This window comes from Parus major, chromosome Z (genome assembly GCF_001522545.3).
Source record: "Parus major isolate Abel chromosome Z, Parus_major1.1, whole genome shotgun sequence".
NCBI classification, from domain to species: Eukaryota; Metazoa; Chordata; class Aves; order Passeriformes; family Paridae; genus Parus; species Parus major.
This window is the reverse complement of record NC_031799.1, coordinates 58454620-58474903: the sequence shown is the minus strand read 5'-3', so window position 1 is coordinate 58474903 and position 20284 is coordinate 58454620. Positions and strand designations below refer to the sequence as shown.

Here is a 20284-nt window from a genome sequence, read left to right as displayed (position 1 = left end):
TTGTAGTCCTAACATATCTCAAATGAAAGCAAAGCCACTCACCTAAGTGCTACTTTTCCATGTGTGGAAGAGAAATTGGACAGAAAAAAATAAAACTGATCCAAAATTAATTATTCTGAAGCACATGGTACATCAGAAGCCTCTTTTGGGTGTATTTCGGGGGTGATCTGGACCTCCTGTTTTAGCCTTTTTGAGGACTGTGTCATTTTATTTTTCATTTGTTCTTTCATTGTTTTGCAATAGTTTTTAAAACACTTTAATAACTTAGCAAATTTTTTGGATGGATTTTGCAAAAATGCTGAAATTATGAAAGTTAAAAATAAGTGCAGAATATTGTTTCAAATTTTTAGTTCTTCCTTTTTTGTCAAACTGGAATCTTAAAGCTGCAAGGTCTATTTCACAGATCACTCTTTCTTTCTCCAAAATATCCACCATCTGGCTAAGGAGCTGGAAATATCTCACATGTCTGTGTAACATTCTCAGACCTTAATAGTTCCGAAGTTTTATCCCAATCTAGTCATTGGGGAACGTTCTTTGCTTTTGTAGTCACTGTTTCACATAGTAACAGCTTGTTGTATTTTTGTCTGTTTGCCAGAGGGTAGGTTTATTTTTAAATCCCTGAACTCTAAATTTTCTTAATTTTTCCAAGATTGAAAGCAGCTGGAATGCCTGAAGTTACAGGTTGAAGGGCTTGCTTCACAACATGAAATGGGAAACCTCATTCCCTCCTCCTTGTGTTTTTCTTTTTTTAAATTTTTTTCCTAACAATGTCTCTTAACTGATATTTGCCTTAAAATAGAACACTGTCTCACTAAAAATAGCTTGGCACTCAGTCTTGCCAAGGAAAATGGAGAGGAATAGGCGTGGAATAGAAGGCTGAGTAATCCAGCTCTATTCATTCACCAATCCCTTTGAGAATGCAGGCGATGATAAAATGCCCTCAAAAAACCGCAGGCCTGACTTGCTCTCTTCAGACTCCTAGGTGCCAATAAACATTTTAGCCGAAGGATATACTTTTTTTTCCTCATGGACCGTAAACACTTTCAGAAAGACAAGGCTTTGTTTCGCAGAAACTAACTTACTGTCAAAAATAGCTGACTTTCCTAAGGCCCTTTTTTTTTTTTACTTTCCACATGTTTTTTAATTTATTTTAAGATAAGCAATGACTGCAGTGTTCTGTCAAGAATTACCATGAAATGTCAAATATCTAGTGTGAATGAATGAAAAAAAAAGTAGATGTTTTTCAATGATGATTTCATGTGCCCTCAAAACTACATATCAGTAAGAAAGAAAAATTTATTACTCTGATTCAGAGCAGTAAAAATAAATTGGTAGACATTATTTATTTCACTGAAAAATCAAATCTTAGCTGCAGAACATTTCTGCAGATATATATATATTTTAATTTGCAATTGTTCTGAAACTCAAATTTCACCAAGAGAATGTGGTAGACTGGAGTAGAAAAGGGAAGGATCTAATTTACTTAAAAAAAATACCAGTTGAGAACTTGCAAGGCAGGAATTTTTCATTTGAACAGTTGTCAAATTAGGGAAAGTCAGTCTTCTGTACTGCAGTTTTTCATATCCATTGTAGTATTGCAGTGTGAGATATCAGTAATACTACAGAGCAGAAGGAACACCAGGAAGGGTTGAGCATGTTATTTAAAGCAAGAATGTGTGTTGTTCTGTACGGAGTATTTTGCATTTTGGTTTTTGGTTGGTTTTTTTTTTTAATGTGAGCAACCTGGTCAAACACAGCAATAGGGTGTGGAGACATCAGTGCAGTTCACAGGGTTATTTGAGCCTGAGTATTGTTTTGTTCAGTTCCTGTAATGCTGCTTGTGATAAGACTCTGGAGACAAAGGATGATAATTGATGGAAAGGGACTTAAATCACTCCAAAAAGAATCAAGGTCCTTGTATTTGGGTACATCATCTCTTCTGGTCTCCTTCCCCCTTGTAAAGCATTTTGTCTTCTTGCATGTTGGCCCCCTCTGCTCTTTGTAATGCAGGCAGACCACAAGTGATTCCTTTATGCAGTACACAGGGTGTTATTGTGTCTGTGTGGTGTATTACTAGCTACCAAGGCTGAATTCTACTATTGTGTCTTCACTTCAAGCACAGAAAAATAGGACACACTACCCTGCATTACCATTTTCAACCTAGATAGTGAGCTACTTATAGTTGTGTTCCAGACACAAAGGCTTTTGTGAGCAAGCCCATTTTTAATTTTCATCATTAAAATATCCCTGCTTTGTAAGGCCAATACAAAATGTGGTTATTTCCCCGGATTCATACACAGTATGAAGTTATGAAGTGATAATGACTAGTGTAAAAATTCTACATATTCTCTTGCCTCACAACTATCTTTAATGAGAATTACTGACCTTGCCCTCTTTTCCCCCCAAGACTTTTTGTTACACTGGGTTCCCATTAGCTCTTGACTGTTCTTTTTTAAATCAATGTTGAAGATTATGCAACACTGAGTTTCTAGCAAAATCAGTTATGTGATGCACTGTTCTTCATATGCTTACACATGAGCAGGGGGTTTTTTGATACAAAAATGTTTCCGGGTGTGGGTCCTAAGCTACCACTCATCAGGTTAAAAGAGCCCTATGGTACCAAAAGCCAAAAAATTCTGCTATGCCCACTATTCACGTTTTATTAGGTCTCTGTTTAAAGCCTAGAGATGTCAATGGGAGCGTTCTGAGCAAATTCACATCTGCCCTGTTACAGCTTCTAACACAGACAAAACTTTCTATGCATTCTGACTCCTTTTGTGGTAAGAAATAGGTCTTATTTTCTGAAAATAAGACCTATTTATGGAAGATTTATGGAAGTCGCTTTTCAGGCACTGAAACTTCTCACAAGAAAATTGAATGTTCCTGCAGATCTCTGCAGAATCATGGCTTTTTCTGAAGCAGTGCCAGGGTCAGTAAGGGTAACAGAGCTGGGACTCAGTAGTTCATATCATGAGTCACATTTATGTATCTATCCTCAGAAGTAAACTCCCTGCCACAGAGTTGTGAATTCCCTGAGAACAAAGGCACTCTGCAAGAGGAGCTTCATTACCAAAGAGGATAGGGATGAAAAGTCAGTCTAATCCTGGCTCTTTGCCCACTTTACGCTCCTTCTGGGCAGCTAACATCTTAAATTTTCTGCTCAGTCTAGAACACCTTACCATGAAGTGAAGTGTCTGCATAACTCTCCTTCCTAGACTACACACAGATAACACTGTCTTTGTGAGATGCCTTTGCACAGTTTTCATAGCTCTGGCAAAAGTTCTGTTAAACTTCAAATTCTGGTGACTTTATTTCCTTCTTACAATAAGAAGGTATAAATTCATTATTTGTGTATGTCTCGGTTCTTGAAGACAGGTGTCTGCTAGGGAGAGCAGGAGCCTCCCTTGGGATGAATGAATGTAGACCCCCTCCCTCCGAATTTTATTATAAATTTGAAATCAAGGGGCTTTCAGGCAGAGATCTGGGGATAGGAATAACAGTTCTTTACTAGTATAACCAGGCAAACAAACAAACAATAACTACAGCAATAACAAGAACACAGAACCAGGGACCCCGGGACAGCTTTCTTGGCTGAGATGGGATGGAGGAGAGGCTTTGTTTTCACAAACCCCTCGGGCAGTCAGTCCTGGTGCTCCTGCAGGGCTCCGAGGAACAGTCGGCTGGAACAGCAGGGATGAGCTGAGATCCTGGGCCGGTGGCTGAGGTGTATCAGCAGCTCCATGGCGGTGCCTGGCACTGCCACACGTCCCGGCAATGCAGGGGGTGCGAGGCCACCAACAAAGAGGGGAGAAGGAGAAGAAGCAGCCGCTCCGTCTGGGTGATGGCGAAATTCCCTTCTCTCCACCGCAGCAGCTCTGCGACCCAGCACACCAACGTCCTTCCCCGAAGCCGAAGAAAGCCCAGCTAAAAAAACTGTCCCCACCCTCTTTTTCTGCCCCCTTTTCCTCCCACCCTGGGCCCGGCCACTCTTTGTCCGTTTTGAGCACCCCTAAGTACCGATAGTTAGGTTGTCCTAGCACATAATGGGTAAAAAATTCCCCGGGCAGGCCAGAAGGACAAAACAAAAAAAAAGGACACCTAACCCTCAACAGCGTACTACAAAATTTGTATCCATCCTCTATGTATTATGTATTTCTTATTGATTAGACCCTATTTGCCCTGAATTCAGAGGCCTGTATGGGTCTTTTTATATAAGACAAGTGAAATTAATGTAAGTTACCAAATTTGAGGGGCTATAAAACCCCCAAATACATATGCTTTGTTGTTCTACATTTTTAATAATCACAGGTCTGTAGTCAGGTCTGAATCAATGTCCATAGTCTAGAGTTGTTAAATGTTGTTAAATAACCATTTTTCATTGCATTAGAGAACTTCTATTAAAACAGCTTCAATCAACATTTTCTTTATGCAGCAACCTCTGAATCCAAAATTTTAGGTAGTTGTGTTTTCCTTACTTAGTTTTTCCATTAATATTTCTACTATTAATGTAGAAGTAAAAACTGCTAAAAGAAGTTGCATCACATATATTCTAAACAATTAGTTAATTATTTGTGTGGTAGGGATGTCAAAAGTAAAAATCTGTGATACATTGGATATGCTTGCATTAAAAAAAGTCTCAAATTCATTTATTTATATCATCCTGTGTGATCTGTAGACCATTATAGTGCAGAATTATATAAATTAGCATGGCTTTACTTTGGGTTGTTCAAGTAAAGGTTTATTCTTTTATCAAGTGTTATAGCATACAAGCTGTTCAAAGAAAGTGAATTATATGAGAGTCAATAAAAGTCCTTTAAACACACAACTGCTAGAGATCAGTTCAAAAGAGATCAAAATCTTGACAAAGAAGCAATACCTAATGAAATGTCATAGCATATTCAGCTTCCTACAATATAACAATGGGTGTAACATGAAAAGCAAAAAAAACATAATTTTCCTTTCATTTTTGTAATCCAAGGATTAGTTATTACATGCTTCTAGCATGTATAAACATATATCAGTAAAATGGAAGCTTTATGGATTTCTTCCAGCAGGTACCAGTATGGGACTTAGCATCTGAGCTACATTTCTGTAACCTGTCTGAAAGAAGCTCGCCACCCTAGACATAAATTTTCATGACCCACATATATTGTTTACCTCATGAATAAAGGCTCATAATTATACTCAGTACTTTGCATCCTATATCTGAAAAAAATTTACAGAAGTGTCTAAACTTGCCTTAAAATATGGCAACAGTCATTTGTCCAAAACCCTTGTCTGGAGGCTCATGAACATTATGAAGGATCGGTAATTTTACCTTGAAGATTACTAGGGGCCTGTACTGTGCTTAATAAGTATTGACCCAGTGTGGGTCAAAGTTGAGGGCCTTTCCCAGTCCCAGTTTAAGACCCAAAGTATTTCTACAGGTTTTTCTCAAACAAAAAGCTGCTACAAGTCACAGAACTCTGTCTCCTGTCAAGTTCTGTTTCTCTGACTTAAATCATGTTTGTTAATGCCTAAAGGCAAAATTATATATACTATATATATATAAGCTATCTAGAATTATATATATGTTTAACTGTCTAGAACTCTCTAGAGCATAGGAAGCTAAGTAAATTCTATCCCTTCTAGGAATATGGGGAGCAGTAGCTTTGAGCCTATTCAGATCAAAGAAGAAACAGAACCTGTGTTTCCAGTTAGCATGTATCTCACTACTAGCTGTTATACAGAAAAAAAAAATCAGGAGCAGAAAAGTTTTCTTAAAAGAGACGGGTGAGTCTTCCTCAAGTCTTTGAAAAGTTGCCTGTAGGAGAGGACATTATGTTCCAGTCAATACTTGAATACCCAGTAGGAATGTGGGCGAAAGCATTTCTGTAGGCCTGGGTAAGCACCTGATGCTTTTGATGAGGGATAGGATTTCTGAAAACCCATTTGCTTGTTTGGGTCCTTCACAATTCCACTGCAAACTGCTAGGTTTGGATCCTGTTCTGTAGAACCAAACTCTTCCAGTGCCTCAGATCCTAACACACTGTGAATTCCACTGTGAAGATCAGGTGCCTAAACAGTAGGTCCTGCCAAATTAAGCTTTCTATGTCCCTAAACCATTTACTGGATCTATTCCATAGTCTTTTCCTGTCACAATGCCCTTCTTTGCAACAAGGCAATTGCAGTAGGGTGTGGACTGCTCTTTATGGTTTCAGTATAAGCTCAAAGCATGAAGGAACACTCTTTACTGATCATTCTCCTACCCTGACACTTTAAAAATTGCTTCTGTTCTAAAGGGTCCTTAGAAAGAAGTGCTGTCATTTCACTATGCTGGAGAAATCTTAATATACAGATTTCAAGCTGGGGGCAGGAAGAGGTGGGGATTCTTCCTAATTGGCTGCATTAGAAGAACCCTTTAACAGTTAGGACCCCTTTAGATAACTACATATATGTAAATATAATATAACATTTGTGAAATGACTACTATTGATATAATACGCATTTTATCGAGTTGGACTAAACCCACCTGATAGTAATATTCATGAGAGATTCACAACTGTATCCTGAATGAGAGATGTTTCTGGGCTTGGACTTGACGTGAGACACTGGACCCAAACAGTTACAGAAAATTCTTTTGTTTGCTCCACAGATTAACTTTTTCATTCCTTCCCCATTAATGAGTATGACAAATCCACCTACTCATGTACAGTCTTTTTCACAGGAGAAATGTTCTTAATTCCACCTCCTTCTTCATGAAGCATAATGGTGTAAAATAGCTGACTAAACCTAAACATTCTGAAGTCTTCTTCCTACTGATCTTCATGACCAAATGAGTGGCAGGAATAAAAGAAGGGAATGCATGCCCTTGACTGGTCCAGCTCCATGGCTCTGGCATGGGGGAGAAGCTTCTGATGGCATGGCAGAACAGGCAGCCCTGTACAGTGTTTATGCTGCAATAGCAAGTGATCAAAACTGGTCAAGAGACCACACCTGAGTCTCCACCAAGTGACACAGTATCTGTTACACCCGTATTCACAGTCTCCTTCATGCCTATTTCTAACAAGTCTCAGAAAAATTAAGCAGTCGAAAATCTTGTTCCATTTGTTCATCTCTCCTGTGGAATTAGGGGACCCACATGGAGACATCTTTTGTAGCCCACAGATCTCTCTCTGTAAATACCATATGATTAAAGATTTTAAGATCTCAGACAGTAAGACTTTGCCAGGCCAATATACCAATACATCTTACAAACCTATAATTTTGTTCCAAAAAAAGAAATCCAGTTTTACAGCAGAAAACCTTAACATTTAAAAATTTTTAGCTGCTTCCAGAAGAAACTAGATTTTTCAAACAAAGCATTTAGATTCTGAATTAAGAAATTTCTTTCCCTTTCCCTTTCCCTTTCCCTTTCCCTTTCCCTTTCCCTTTCCCTTTCCCTTTCCCTTTTCCTTTCCTTTCCTCAGACATGATTTTTCTAGTACCTCTGTAAACTGTGTTCTGGCCAAAATTTCTGACTAGATCTTGAGTCTGCCTCTGGCTTTCCTGTTTTCTCAAACAGTGATAATAACTAGAAGCTGCTCTGCTTCTAATGCTTTCTTCTTTCCCAAGCAGAACACTGAAACTGACCATCATGTTGTTAATTTAACAGCTTCAGAGGGCAGCACGTAAACCCAGGTTTTGCAGGTGTATGGGTCAGTCTGTTTCTCTACACCAAATTTATTCTTCTGAGTACGTTACCTCTTGATTGGGTTTTCCTTCTTATAGCACCCCAATTATAGTGGTGGTCATTCATTTTTTTATAGAGGGAGAACTATAGAAAAGTGAATTAACAAAGCCAGTGTAGGAAGTCAGTAAGAGCAGTGGGAGTTAAACTGCATCTTCTTGGGCTATACAGTGACAGCTTAACCTTTGGGTTATCTTACATAAAGGGGCATCTGCCTCCATGATGGCACAGTTTGCCATAATAGAAATTTAGAATTTCCTTGACTGGAAATTATCAAAAAGCTTTTCAGAATCTGACAACATTTTGCTAATTTTGTAATTTCTGATACTCTCCTTTTGAGAGAAGTGCTTACTCATCTCAAGGGAAGAACAGATTGATAGGATCAGTATGAGTTTTAAAGAAGTTATTCTTGAAGGAAACAATTGTTTTGAAGGACCAGCATTTGAAGATAATCATCCAATTCTGGAGTTTCATCAAGCATCTCCATAGTCCTGACTGTACTTTCTCACTCCTTTTTTTGGCTAGTGTTTAGTTGATTTATGTGCAAATTTCAGCTTGTAAAGTTTCTGTCTGCATCTTACCACTCCTGTAGGATTTTCCATAGGAAAACAAAATCCAGTTCTTTGTTTCTAGCAGATGACACTCTGGTAAGCTGACAAATGCATATCATAGTCTAGAGATTTTAGCAACTGTTTAAAGATAGATCGTTTGCACAAATGTTTCTGGTAAATAACAGAACTTACATACATGAAAAAAGCCATCTTAAATATAATTTTTTTTATCATTTATATTTATATTAATATATATTTAATAAATAATAATGTTTAATTTAATAAATTCTGCATCATTTGAATTATCTGTTTCTGTAGATAAGATCATGGGCCAATTTGGATTGTCAAATACTGTAACTTGTTTTCTTTAAACTTAGTGAAGAGCCTTCCTTCTCTTTCTCCTTGGTGACAGCTCTCTCAGCAGAACATTCCATTGATAGTTGTTGCTTTGTGCTACTTAAGGTCTCCATGCTGCAAAGAAACAGGAGGCTAGAGTTTCAGGGATCTGGCCTCTATTGTAATCAATTTTTTAAAAAATATATTGCTTTGGGTATTTTTACCAATGGATAAGCAATTATAGTACTATGAAAATAAAAGGAAATGTTCTGTTTCCTATAGAAGGAACTGCTATTCAGCAACATTTACTCATTGTCATACTGGTACATTTTTTCTTTTGTAATACCCTGTCATTTGATCTGCTATAAAACAAATTATCAGCTTCTGAGAGGAAAAACAAACCTGTTCAGAATGTTGATTCATTCAAGATTTTTATGGGAGACCTCCAAAGAAAACCCAGGTGCTGAAGGAAGTGGTGTTCTTTTCTCACTGGGTGGCATTTTCGCTGCTGAGTCAGTACTGCAAAGTTCAGTGCTGCTGGAAGCGTTCTGTTTCAGATGAAATAGAAAAGCAAAATGTTGTGGTAGTGAGAGGTTCCCTGGCCCCATGAAGGTGTTTACCTCATAGTCTAGGAAAAGTTGCATCCAAAGTAATTTACATCATATGCTACACTTTTATTTGTCTGAGGAACCCATCATTTCTCCTCCGGAAGTTTTCAGGACTAGCAAATATATACAGGTTGGCACTATATTCTTCCCAGGATGTTGCATTTTAATAATGCAGGAAGCAGTACCTAAAGATATAACTTCAGAATCTTTTATGGATCTTTTAAAACATAAATAATGCTCAAATTATATGCAAAGAATAAGTCCTATCAGATGGAATTGCTCTCAAAATAATTTTTTGTGATTAAAAGATTCTGTAAAATATATGTCTTCTTCTGTATTTCACATTTCTCAAGTTCTATATTTCACTTTTAAAATATTTTGATCACATTTAGTATTAAAGGTTCCCATTTATATAATAGGAAAACACCAGCTTCTTTTGAAATAGTTATTTTTTTTCTGGCAGTTATTTATATTAAGCCCTGCATATTTCAAATACTCTGTATTTCAAGAGCTAGCAACAATGATATAACAGATTTGGTAACACCACTGTACATCTAGAATATCTTGACGGGTATGTTTACAGCTGTTCCAAATCCACCTACAAATTTACACTAGTGTAAGTGAGATCTGACTTCAGCCTTGTATTTGTGTATATGACTGACTAAATTAGACACAAATGAAAATGTTGAGGATGCTGCTCCATCTGGAAGGGCCGGAGCCAGAGGAGGATTATAGACAGATGAACATGAAAGAGTGAAATAACAACCTGTTGATGATTACAGTGTTTATTTTTAAGGGACCTCATATTCCCTAAAGAAACTGAAATTATTCTTCTGCACTACTGTAAAGTTTATTTTTCCAATCTTACACTTTTTGTGTCTAACAGGAAAACCTCATACAAATATATCTTGTTCTCTTTCAAAGATGCTCAATAAAGTTTAGAGAAAACTTGGCCATTTAAAAACTTCGAAATTTCATTGGGTTTGAAAAATCAGGTAGGCATATAGTGGACTGATATTTTGCTGTGGCCAGGGGGAAGAGGAGAGTCAGGGAATGCAACTATTCTGTCTAGCTGTCTTTGCACCCCTCAGCTTCCAGATCTGGCTATGGAATGGTAGTGCTCTTGCCAATGAACTGGTGGAAGTAACCAAAATATAGAAGCTTTGTCTTCATGGAGTTAGTTGTTTTGCAAAAAGTCTGTTCCCAAAAATAATGGGAGTCTATTTTCTGTAAAAATATAGAGGATGCAAAATATGATGTTTGCTACTATGCTGTGGTGCTAGCCTTCAATATGGAGAAAGTAGACATTTATATGAGGACAGCAAGCAAAAAGAATGGTGGGAAATACAGGAGTAACCTCATGAATTTTCATTTTTATCTACATCTTCCATGTTTCCATAACTCAAAAGTAATGCCTGGGCCTTTGAGCCCTTAGTAAGGAGTTAGAATTGTTGGAGTTCTGAAAAGGCACTGGTAACTATTCCATCACAAACCATCACTAAAATGAAAATATCTCTGATCTAAGGTAGACAATCTGATAATTTTATGCATAACACACTGACTGCCAGTCTCTAACTGTTGTCAGGCGTTTTAATACAACAGAGCAAAATTTGAGGTTTTTTTCAAATGCAGGTTGAAAAAATATCTGCACAGAAGTTTAATTTTAATACAGTCCTTGCATGTAAAGGGTGCATTTTATAGTAAATTTTTATTATTATTAATGAAGAATTCTGTTCATTTAAAGCCTTTTTTTTTTTTAAACCTCAGATACTTGTAGAGAGGATTTAATCAGAAGCTGTAATCACAATTAGGTCAGCGTTACATTTATGTCACTAATCTTAACACCTCCAATTAATCTCACATGTGAAGTCATTATTTAGAAAATGCCAGTCTTATCTGAAGAAACATTTTTTTAACTCCACTAATTGCAGCACACCAACAATATTGAAGTAGTATTATACTGCAAATGGAAGCTGGTCATGAAAGTGTGAACACTTCTAAAAAATCCATTTAGATTTGAATAAAAATGGTGATGAGATGTGATTTAGTAGAGGGTATGCATGCATATATGTGTGTGTATATATACATATATCTATATAAATGTAGATATAGATATATATAGATGTAGATTTAGATACACATATTTACGTGTGTATATCTGCAAGGCACAAACATTGCACTCCTGTAGCTGTGACCACATGAGAACTGATAACTGCAAAAGTAGCATGAGTGAAGAAAAGACAAAAAAAGCCCAAGCAGCAGGAGCAGAGTGTCCCCAATCAGCACCGCAGCCCTGGGAACAGCCATCTATGGCCATGAGGCAGCAGGTGTCGGCCCTGACAGGTGCAGATGGCAGGGATGCATGACATTTCTGGGGATCCGCTCCCTGCTGGCTGCAGCCACATCATGCCAGCCAGCACCATTGGTCACTTGATGCTCCTCTCCCCCCATGGATTCCTGGGTGGCTGGGATCAGCAGGTGCTGCTGCCATCTCCTCTTTCAGAGCCCAGGAAATGCGATCCCCTGCATTGAGGGTTGGCGTAGGAATCTTACATCAGCTGCCCAGGGGGATTTGTAGGTTTTCAGACCTTTTGCACCATGATGATGGATGGGAATAAGCCCAGAGGATGAGAAAATATCCTTAATTAGGACCTCAGGAATTATTGAGATCTAAATTCTTCTTTTATAAACAGTTTACAAGTGATGGACAGAACTGTTTTGCATGTCCCATGAAATAATTGTGAATATAGGGGGGTGTAAGTTTACACGGAATCACAGAATAAGCTGAGTTGGAAGGGATCCACAAGGGTCATCAAGTCCAACTGCTGGCCCTGCACATCACAGACCCAAGAGTCACACCATGCACCCAAGAATATTGTTCAAGCACTTCTTGAATTCTGTCAGGCTTGGTGATGTGACTACTTGCCTGAGGAGTCTGCTCCAACCCAACCACCCTGTGGGTGAAGAATTTTTTTTCTAGTATCCGAACTAAACTTCCCCTGTCCCAACTTCAGGCCATTTACTTGAGTCCTGTCACTGGGAGCCATAGTGCCTGCCCCTTCTCTTCCCTCATGAGGAACTTACAGAGGTCTGCCCTCAGTATCCTCTTCACCAACTCAACAGATCCACTGCCCATACATTAGCAGAAATTTTAATATAAAGCTTTAATGCTGGAATCATCATGTGATTTGGTTTTGTTTCTCTTTCCAGAGAAAATCACAAAAGATATTTGGTTTAGTTTAGCTACTCTGAGATCTCTGAATCTGATGTATGCTTCTTATACTTAAAAAGCCAAAGCTGTCCAGTATAATTTAAGTCAGTACTAAACAGAAAAGCCCTGGCAAGTGGGCAATATTGACCATTAAAGAAAGAGATTTTGCATTCTCTCTTTTAGCGCCCACATAAACCTCTGGAATCTTCCCATCTCCAGCCTCATCATCTCTCCAAGAGGGGACATATAGGAAGAGCAGCACAGCAAGGTGCATTCTCTCATACTGATGCAGAAGAGGCACAGCAGAGAGGTAGCAGAGGATGCTAAAGACTCTGGGGCTGCCTTCCAAAGCTCCCCCATACACAAATTAGGTAGCAGGGCTACAGGTAACAAAGAAGCAAAAATCCCTCTATCTCAATGTCCTTTTGAAAAAACATTCTGTTTGTACCGACACAAAATATTGTAGAGATGCCTTGGCACGCACTAAGAGTGTGAGTGGAAGAGGATAGAATGAACTCAGTAGAGTAGAGATCTCATGCCCTGATGAGCTTGCAGTACACAGACTGTGCACTGTCAAATCCGCTGTTCGATCATTTATAAGCAGAGTGAGGCAGGTGTTACTGGCAAAGGGTGTTGGTGCTGTTTGATTTCACAAGAGGTGTGATTAGAGAAGGTACTTGAAGGTGGTGAGAATAATCACTTGGCATGTGAAAATGAAAGGCAAATCCAAGCAGAGGGTTTGGTGTAATGTTGTGAAAAGCACATTTATGTGTATTCATTTGAAGAAGACAGACGTATAGTACCAGACAATGGAATTTTTTTCTTTGAAACTTCTGTAAAGATAAAGTAGTATCGAAAAGATTAGCATGGGGTTATAAAAGTTCAGCTTTATATAAGCTCTGTAGTTTGTTTCAAAAGGAGTACAAACCACAAAAGCATTTTATGATTTTTGAAAAAGAGGTAAGAAATGTTCCATTTTTCTTTTTTACTGCTATACATTTTGTGTGTATGGAGTTTGTTAGATAATGTGAGTGTAATAATGTTTTATGTCTTTCTCCTAAATACACAATTAAAGCACATTAGTACCAGCATATGTCCATTATTAAATGTAAAAATTTAAGAACTTTATGTTAATGAAACATCAAATTTGAGACTTTACTTACATGTAAGTTAGGAAATTCAGATGGATGGTTCCCATAGCAACCTATCTCTTCCTCTGTGGTTTTCATTTCAGTAGAACCTTTCATTACTTGATTGCACCATACATTGTATCATGCAACTTCATCATAAAATGTCATCATTAAAAAACCAAGAAGAGAAGTGAATAGAGGTTTTCTTCATTCAATACTTTCTAACTTTATTTTTTCTGTTGCACAGAGAGAAAACTGATGCTTAAATGAATCAGAACCATGTCTAAATATTTTCTGCTCTTTTGGGGGACCTCTGTAAATTTGGCTGGGTTCTTTGGAATCACAGAATGACGATAAGTGATAAAGAAGTTTATCACAGTAGCATACAATTCCTTTGAAATTGACTATTGTCTGTCTTACCACATAAATATGTAGCTCTAGTGAAATGAGACAAAAATATTTTTAATTTGCAGCTAAAAGATTTCTTCCATCCAGACACAGGGAAGAAAGTGATAACGAAAAAGAGGGCAGTTGAAGGATTTTTTTTCTGGCATTGAAATACAGTTTACTAAATTACAACTCTGTTAACTATCACTAGTGGCTCTGCCAGTTAAAGGTCATTGTGGTGGCTTCTAGACATCATTAAAAATATTAGCATTTTTAGTAGTAGACATTTAATTCTGAATTTTCCCATACTGTAAATTTTGATTACAGATGAAGACCCAGTGAGATCACACTTTTCATTACACAAATGAAGATAGTGATTAACCTAACCTTGTTAGGGCTTTGTTGCAGAGGATATCAAAAAGGAGCATATTGGGCTGGTCTGAATCTTTTGGGAACCTCATCAACTGACCTAGTCTTTTTAATTTGGCACCTATACTGTGAGCATTTCCAAGCCCTGGAGTGCTATGAGGAACAGTTTCACAGCAGTAAAAACCTATCAAAAAGAAAGATGGACAAACTAAATGAAAGATGGAAAAAAATAAAATAATTTCTAACTTTCTCCACTAATTCTGTTAAAGAAATGCTAAAAAAAAAAACAAAAAAAACAAAAAAACCCTCAAAAATCTGGAGGATAAAACTGCAGAAGCAGACTAGATTAAATGAAAGGCTTTTCTTCCTCAAAAGCCTTCAGAATTATGATGATTTTCATTGCCTTGATAAAATCAGACCTGGGTGTTACTGCCATATTTTCTTTTGAGCTTCCATAGTGCTGATAAGTTTTGCATTAAATGAAAGCAAATACTTGTTTATACTTCATTTTACAGCAGTCAATGTGTCACTAAGTTAGCATTTCTCCTCTGAGATTTATAGAGTAGGATTTAGACTAATTGCTGGCACAGCAGATTTCAGCTAAAGGTTGTTTTCCTTTAACCATTTTGTTTTTCATATGCCTTGGCTGTTTTTAGGTTATTGGAGTCCAATATAATTACTTGTTTAAATGCTTGGAAGAAGTGGAGCTTCTGTTGTTCAAAAATGGCTTATTTTCTTTAAAAATAACTGAAATCTGGCTGAGGGTTCTCTAGAATGCAATGCACTATACAATTGTGTTATTTTATCCTTTTTAAAATTCCCTGAATAGTCATTGCATCTTTGGAAAACAGCTAATCTCCAGGAGGATGTGATAGGTCCGGCTATTTTCCAGGGTTTGCAAGAGTCCATGACAACTCAATATCATAAGAAAAATTGTTTCTAAATCACTAAATCACCAAGACTGGGTCAAAGACTCCAGAACCATCCTCTGCTTTCAAGAGATGACACAAAATAGAGAAGAAGAAAACCTGACACAAAGTCCGGAAGTCCAAAAAAGGTTGGAAAAAGGGTTAATCAGTTTGATACTGGTCAGTGCCACTTTTATTTGTGCTGTACAAATTTGTGTTGTGTTGAAGCACACCAGTAATGGAAAAATGAAGGAAAAAAATTGAGAGGTTTAATGTTTTAGTTAATGACATGAAGGAGAGTAAAATAACAAACAAGGTAATAAGATAGGGAAAAGTATAGCGTGCATGTTGAGGAGCCAAATATAATACTAAGAAGTTCAGGGTCATTATTTCTGTCCCTGATACAGCTCATTACCTTAATGCAGAGCTTAAGTATGTCACTTCCAGCCTGCTCTCCTCTCCAGAGGACTATGATGTGAACATGTCCTGTCCCTGTGTAATCTATCAATCTGTTCTTCTATCTTTTCCCTTACTACTTCATTTTTTGTTCAGTGCCAAGCAAATCTAACACAAAGGGAGGGGTCTCAAAGACAGTGAAATTCCAACAAGTTTCATGAAAATTATATGTTCTTGTGCAAAAAAGGAGAACCAGAAATTACTCCCAAAAAGAATCCCAGCTGAAGGCAACATTGCAGCCTGAGTCGTCAGAGACAGAAGCAGCAAAGGGTCAGCAAAAGGATGGGTACTGAGAAGAGAAATACCCAGAGACTTTGCCACAGGAGATCTTCTCTGCATATTGCACTTTACCCCAAAATTCACAGGGAGCCAGGCATTAGCTCCAGCTCTCACAAAGATAGGAGCTGTGCCTCTGAGTCCAGCATATACATGGAAATTCCTGTTGCCTAGCCTTAACCCATCTAATTGAAATATGTTCTTGTTTTCATTTGGGATTTGTGCGGTGTTTTGTAGGTGGGGGTTGGGGGGTTGTATCTGTTTGTTTGTTTGTTTGATTGTTTGTTTGATTGATTGATTGATTGATTGATTAATTGATTTTTTTGAGGTGTGGTGGGTAGGGAGCAAGTGGTCTGCACTACTGTGCTCGATTTCCACCATCAGACATGGTACCAGCCATAAACACTAGACTGATGGTTTTTTGCAAGGGAAAGGTTTTCCCCTCCTTTTTAGGACTAAATTCAATTTTGGGTAGAATATTGACACAATTTATTAAATTTAGTCCTTGGCTTTTCTGGTGAAAATAGAGATTGCTTTTTCTCTGCCTGGTGTGGCAAGAAACCTGGTTTCTAAAGATATGAAAATAATGTGAAAAATAAATAGCTAGTAAAAGCACTTCTATTAATTCAGTCTGTTTGGAGACTGTTGCAAGACATATGTTGGTTCACCCTGCCTTTGCTCTTCAGAGCATCTGAAAGGTGCAGTGTATCCCTGAACCTCTACATTTCACCTGAGTCCTAAGTAAACATATGCAGAACTTTAGTTTATTTATTTTTAATTTAATTTATTTATTGTTTACTTCATCATTTGCAAAATTCTTTATTTTGTGAGTATGCTGAGGGCAAGATGCATCTGTTTCACACAGAGTCTTGTGAATGCAGCCAACAAGGATTTGTGAATCATAGGAGGGGAAAAGGTTCAAAGAGGCTACAAAGCATTCCTCCTGTTCTTCTCTTTTCATATTTCTTTTTGTCTGTCATCTCAAGGCCTGAAGTTGAGGAAGCCATTTAGCTCACATCCACATCAGTCCTCAGGGACACCATAGGAATCAACAGGACTCCATTAGTGAATCATACGAGCTCAGGAAATGGTCTCAGGTGTGCTGATCTTGGTTTCACGTCTGGACAACTTGATCTAATCTTGAAATAGAATATTTTATGTATTTATTCAGAGGGCAACTGTTTTGTCCTCATATGAAGAGAAGAATGTTATTTAAGATTGCAATGAGACATTTTGCTTTTGTTATATCTTGTTGTGTCTATTAAATCTATTAAACAGCAGCTGATTGCAAAACCCTCTTTCTAACTGTCTTGTTTCAAGTTACTAGCAGTAGATATCATGTATGGTTATGTCTGTTCTGCTAACTGAACACATTAAAAGATAAAAGAGCAAGAAGAGGGAGTGGAAAAAGTTCTAGGGAATCATTTAGGTTGTTTTAGCACCTCAAATTTCTATTCCAATTGATTATAATTTTGTTGGTTTTTCAGAAGTAGCTCATGGAACTGACTTGAAGTTTGTATAGGTATGAAGTTTGAAAATAAACTGTTTCAGAGGTCTATAATGTGAGATTGGAAGGCTCAGATCTCATAGGTCATATCACCATCACTTTGCTTAGCTGATGAAAATGAAATGTTCAGGGGTTTTTCCATAGTATGAGAACAAGATATGACATTATAATACTTAAGGGTAGTAACAGTAGTAGGCTGAACATCATCATAAAGAAAATAATTATGAAATGTACTATTCCTGAAGGAACAAAAAGCTAATATGCAACCATTCTGAGAAGGCAAAAAGAAACCAGAGTATCACACACTGACAGACCACACACTAGTCACTTATTAACACACAAAATGTGTGATATTTTCAACACAGAATGGACTGCAAGCTGACTTTAAAAGTTTGTAGACAGCCAAGTGGACTTTGATGAGTCTTTCAGTGAGACATTCTTAAAGCTAAATATGAGAAATTGTCCATTTGTTTGCTTTATGTACTACTGCTTGTTCTTGAGGAGTCCAGACTTTCTTCCCCTATCCCTTTACCTTAATATAGCCTATGGCTGTTCTTTGGTGTTCTGTGAGGGTAGATCAATTAAAACCTTTTTGGAGCCAGACAACTATTCTCAATTGCAAGCTACTGATTTAATTCTGTTTTTAAGATTTTTCACCTCTGCTGTCTTAGTGATGATAATCATGGTGGTGAGTATTTGAGTAGCTGAACCTGAAATTCTTCCATTTTCACTAAGCATCTGTTTTAGCAGTACTTTTTCCTGTGCATTAAGCTTCAGCCCTGGGCATTTGTAGCACTGTAAGGGTAGTCAGTAAAATGTAAACACTATGTCTAGAAGGTCTTAATTGTCATTTCATGGCCATATTATCAACTCTATTCTCCCTCTTGTCCTGTCAAAAGCATAGGCTTAGGAACATTGCTAAAGTAATTCTTTTAATTCAGTTTGAGTAATTATTCTTCCTTTCTGAAGAAATGGACTTCTAAATTTGTTGCAGGTTAAATTCTTTTTCCATTTGCTCCTCCTGCATCTTCCTTAAAAGAAAATAAAAGCATCAATGAACTCCTCTGTAAACAGTACAGATAAATATGTTAAGTTTGGTTTATGTAAAAATAAATTGCATTCTGTATTTAGCTTAAACCCCTAATGCTGTGGGATATGGGAATCATGGGGCAGGGGAAATACTAGTATAGGTACTTTATTAGTTGCCAGATGCATTCTTTATTGATTGGTTCCAGCTTCAGAAGAAAGAGGTCTTGCATGGTCCTCACTTGACACTCATAATTGGAAATCTACAGCATCAGTGTGGTGGATCACTAGTCACTTTCATTCCTTAAAACATAATGTAAAACTTTTCTATGACAAGTTGTTTGTGTTTCTTTAACACTGCTGAGTCTTTCTTGTAGCCCGTGTCAAGGATTGAACTTTACAAATTATCTATTTCAGACATTGAGAAAGAAAGGACTTAATGGCTGTGACAGTCCAGACCCTGATGCAGATGATTCAGTAGGTCACAGCCCTGAGTCTGAGGACAAGTACAGAAAACTTAATGAAGATATTGATCTAATGATCAGCAGGCAAAGATTATGTGTAAGTACCCTGAACTCCTTTTCATTTTTTTTTTACTTTCTGATATTTCTCTGAACCTGGCAGGCATTGCACAAGAAAGAAAACAAAGGTTGTGAAAGCCCTGATCCTGACTCCTCTTATGCTCTCACCCCACGCACTGAAGAAAAATACAAAAAAATTAATGAAGAATTTGATAATATGATCAAGAGCCATAAAATACCTGTAAGTACCAAAGGTTAGATGGCTGTCTGCTGATAACTGCTGCAGTAACAAACCATAACCCTTTCAGTTCTGGCTTCTTAAGGAAATAAATTTAACTAGAAAGTAACTTTAATAGCCAAATACGTAACAAAACGCTGTGGTCAGAAAATTTCACACAACATGTTTTTCTTTCAAGTCTCTAACTCTGACACACAGACAAAGCCTATTATGGATGAAACCTACATAAGGAAGTGAAATACACATATATGAACTATAATCACTTGATTTACAGAAGTGTTTTACCACATACCACTTGCCCAAATTATACTTAAAAAATAACAGTGGAAATCTTTCTTTGTGGACAGGCTAACAAATCCACAGAATACTTTCTGTGATATTTCTGTGGCTATATAGAAAAAGTGTTGTAGAACTGAAATTCCTTCATATATAATAATTAGCGTGCTTAGTGTGTATAACTTCAATTCTCCATTGTCTCTGCCAAACTCAGTTGCAGCACTGAAGGGTTACAGCTACTTGCTCGCTGCAGAGAAAAAAACTGCATGAGAGCCTAATGGCAGGATTCAGACATGTTTGTGTGTTGGGGTGATTTTACAGCTTTGTCAGAGAATTTGCTTTGACCTCATCAGCATTACTTTAATGCTTTAACATGAGCTAAATTTTGTTTTAACCAAGTCAAAATTTCTAACAATCAGTCATATGCCTTGCCAGATATCTAAGAGAAATAACTTGCATGTGCTATTTGGTTTGCACAAGACATACAAAAGATGAATACTTTGTCATTATGTTTGATATTTCATTTATAAAGACAACAAAAACAATATGGATGTTTGGAGGTTATATTTGGTTGGTTTTCCAAGTGTCTGTGGAAAACAAAGTAGGAAACCAAGTATTTGCTAAGATCCAAAGAAGCATTTGAATTTGCAGAGGTAACTGCTTATTTCTAAAAGACAAAAGATGATTTGTATGTGTTCATTTGTCATTCCCCTACAGAGGATGCATGGTTATCTACCAAAAAAGTTGTCTCAATACCCAGAATACGCCATGTTTTC

At 37.3% G+C, this 20284-nt stretch overlaps 1 protein-coding gene across 12 annotated transcripts in view; it reads left to right on the top strand.

Annotated features, from left to right (window-relative positions):
• MEF2C (myocyte enhancer factor 2C) overlaps positions 1–20284 on the top strand; it is a 124165-nt gene that overhangs the window by 69766 nt on the left and 34115 nt on the right. For 8 of the 12 annotated variants that reach the window (XM_015652824.3, XM_015652827.3, XM_015652834.3 and 5 more), the window contains one exon: positions 18891–19034. In XM_015652824.3, the coding sequence (XP_015508310.1) occupies positions 18891–19034 (144 nt within the window). Of the gene's footprint in view, positions 1–18890; positions 19035–19097; positions 19236–20284 lie in introns of all 12 variants that reach the window. The other 4 variants (XM_015652828.3, XM_033511346.1, XM_015652826.3 and 1 more) reach the window with 1 other exon arrangement.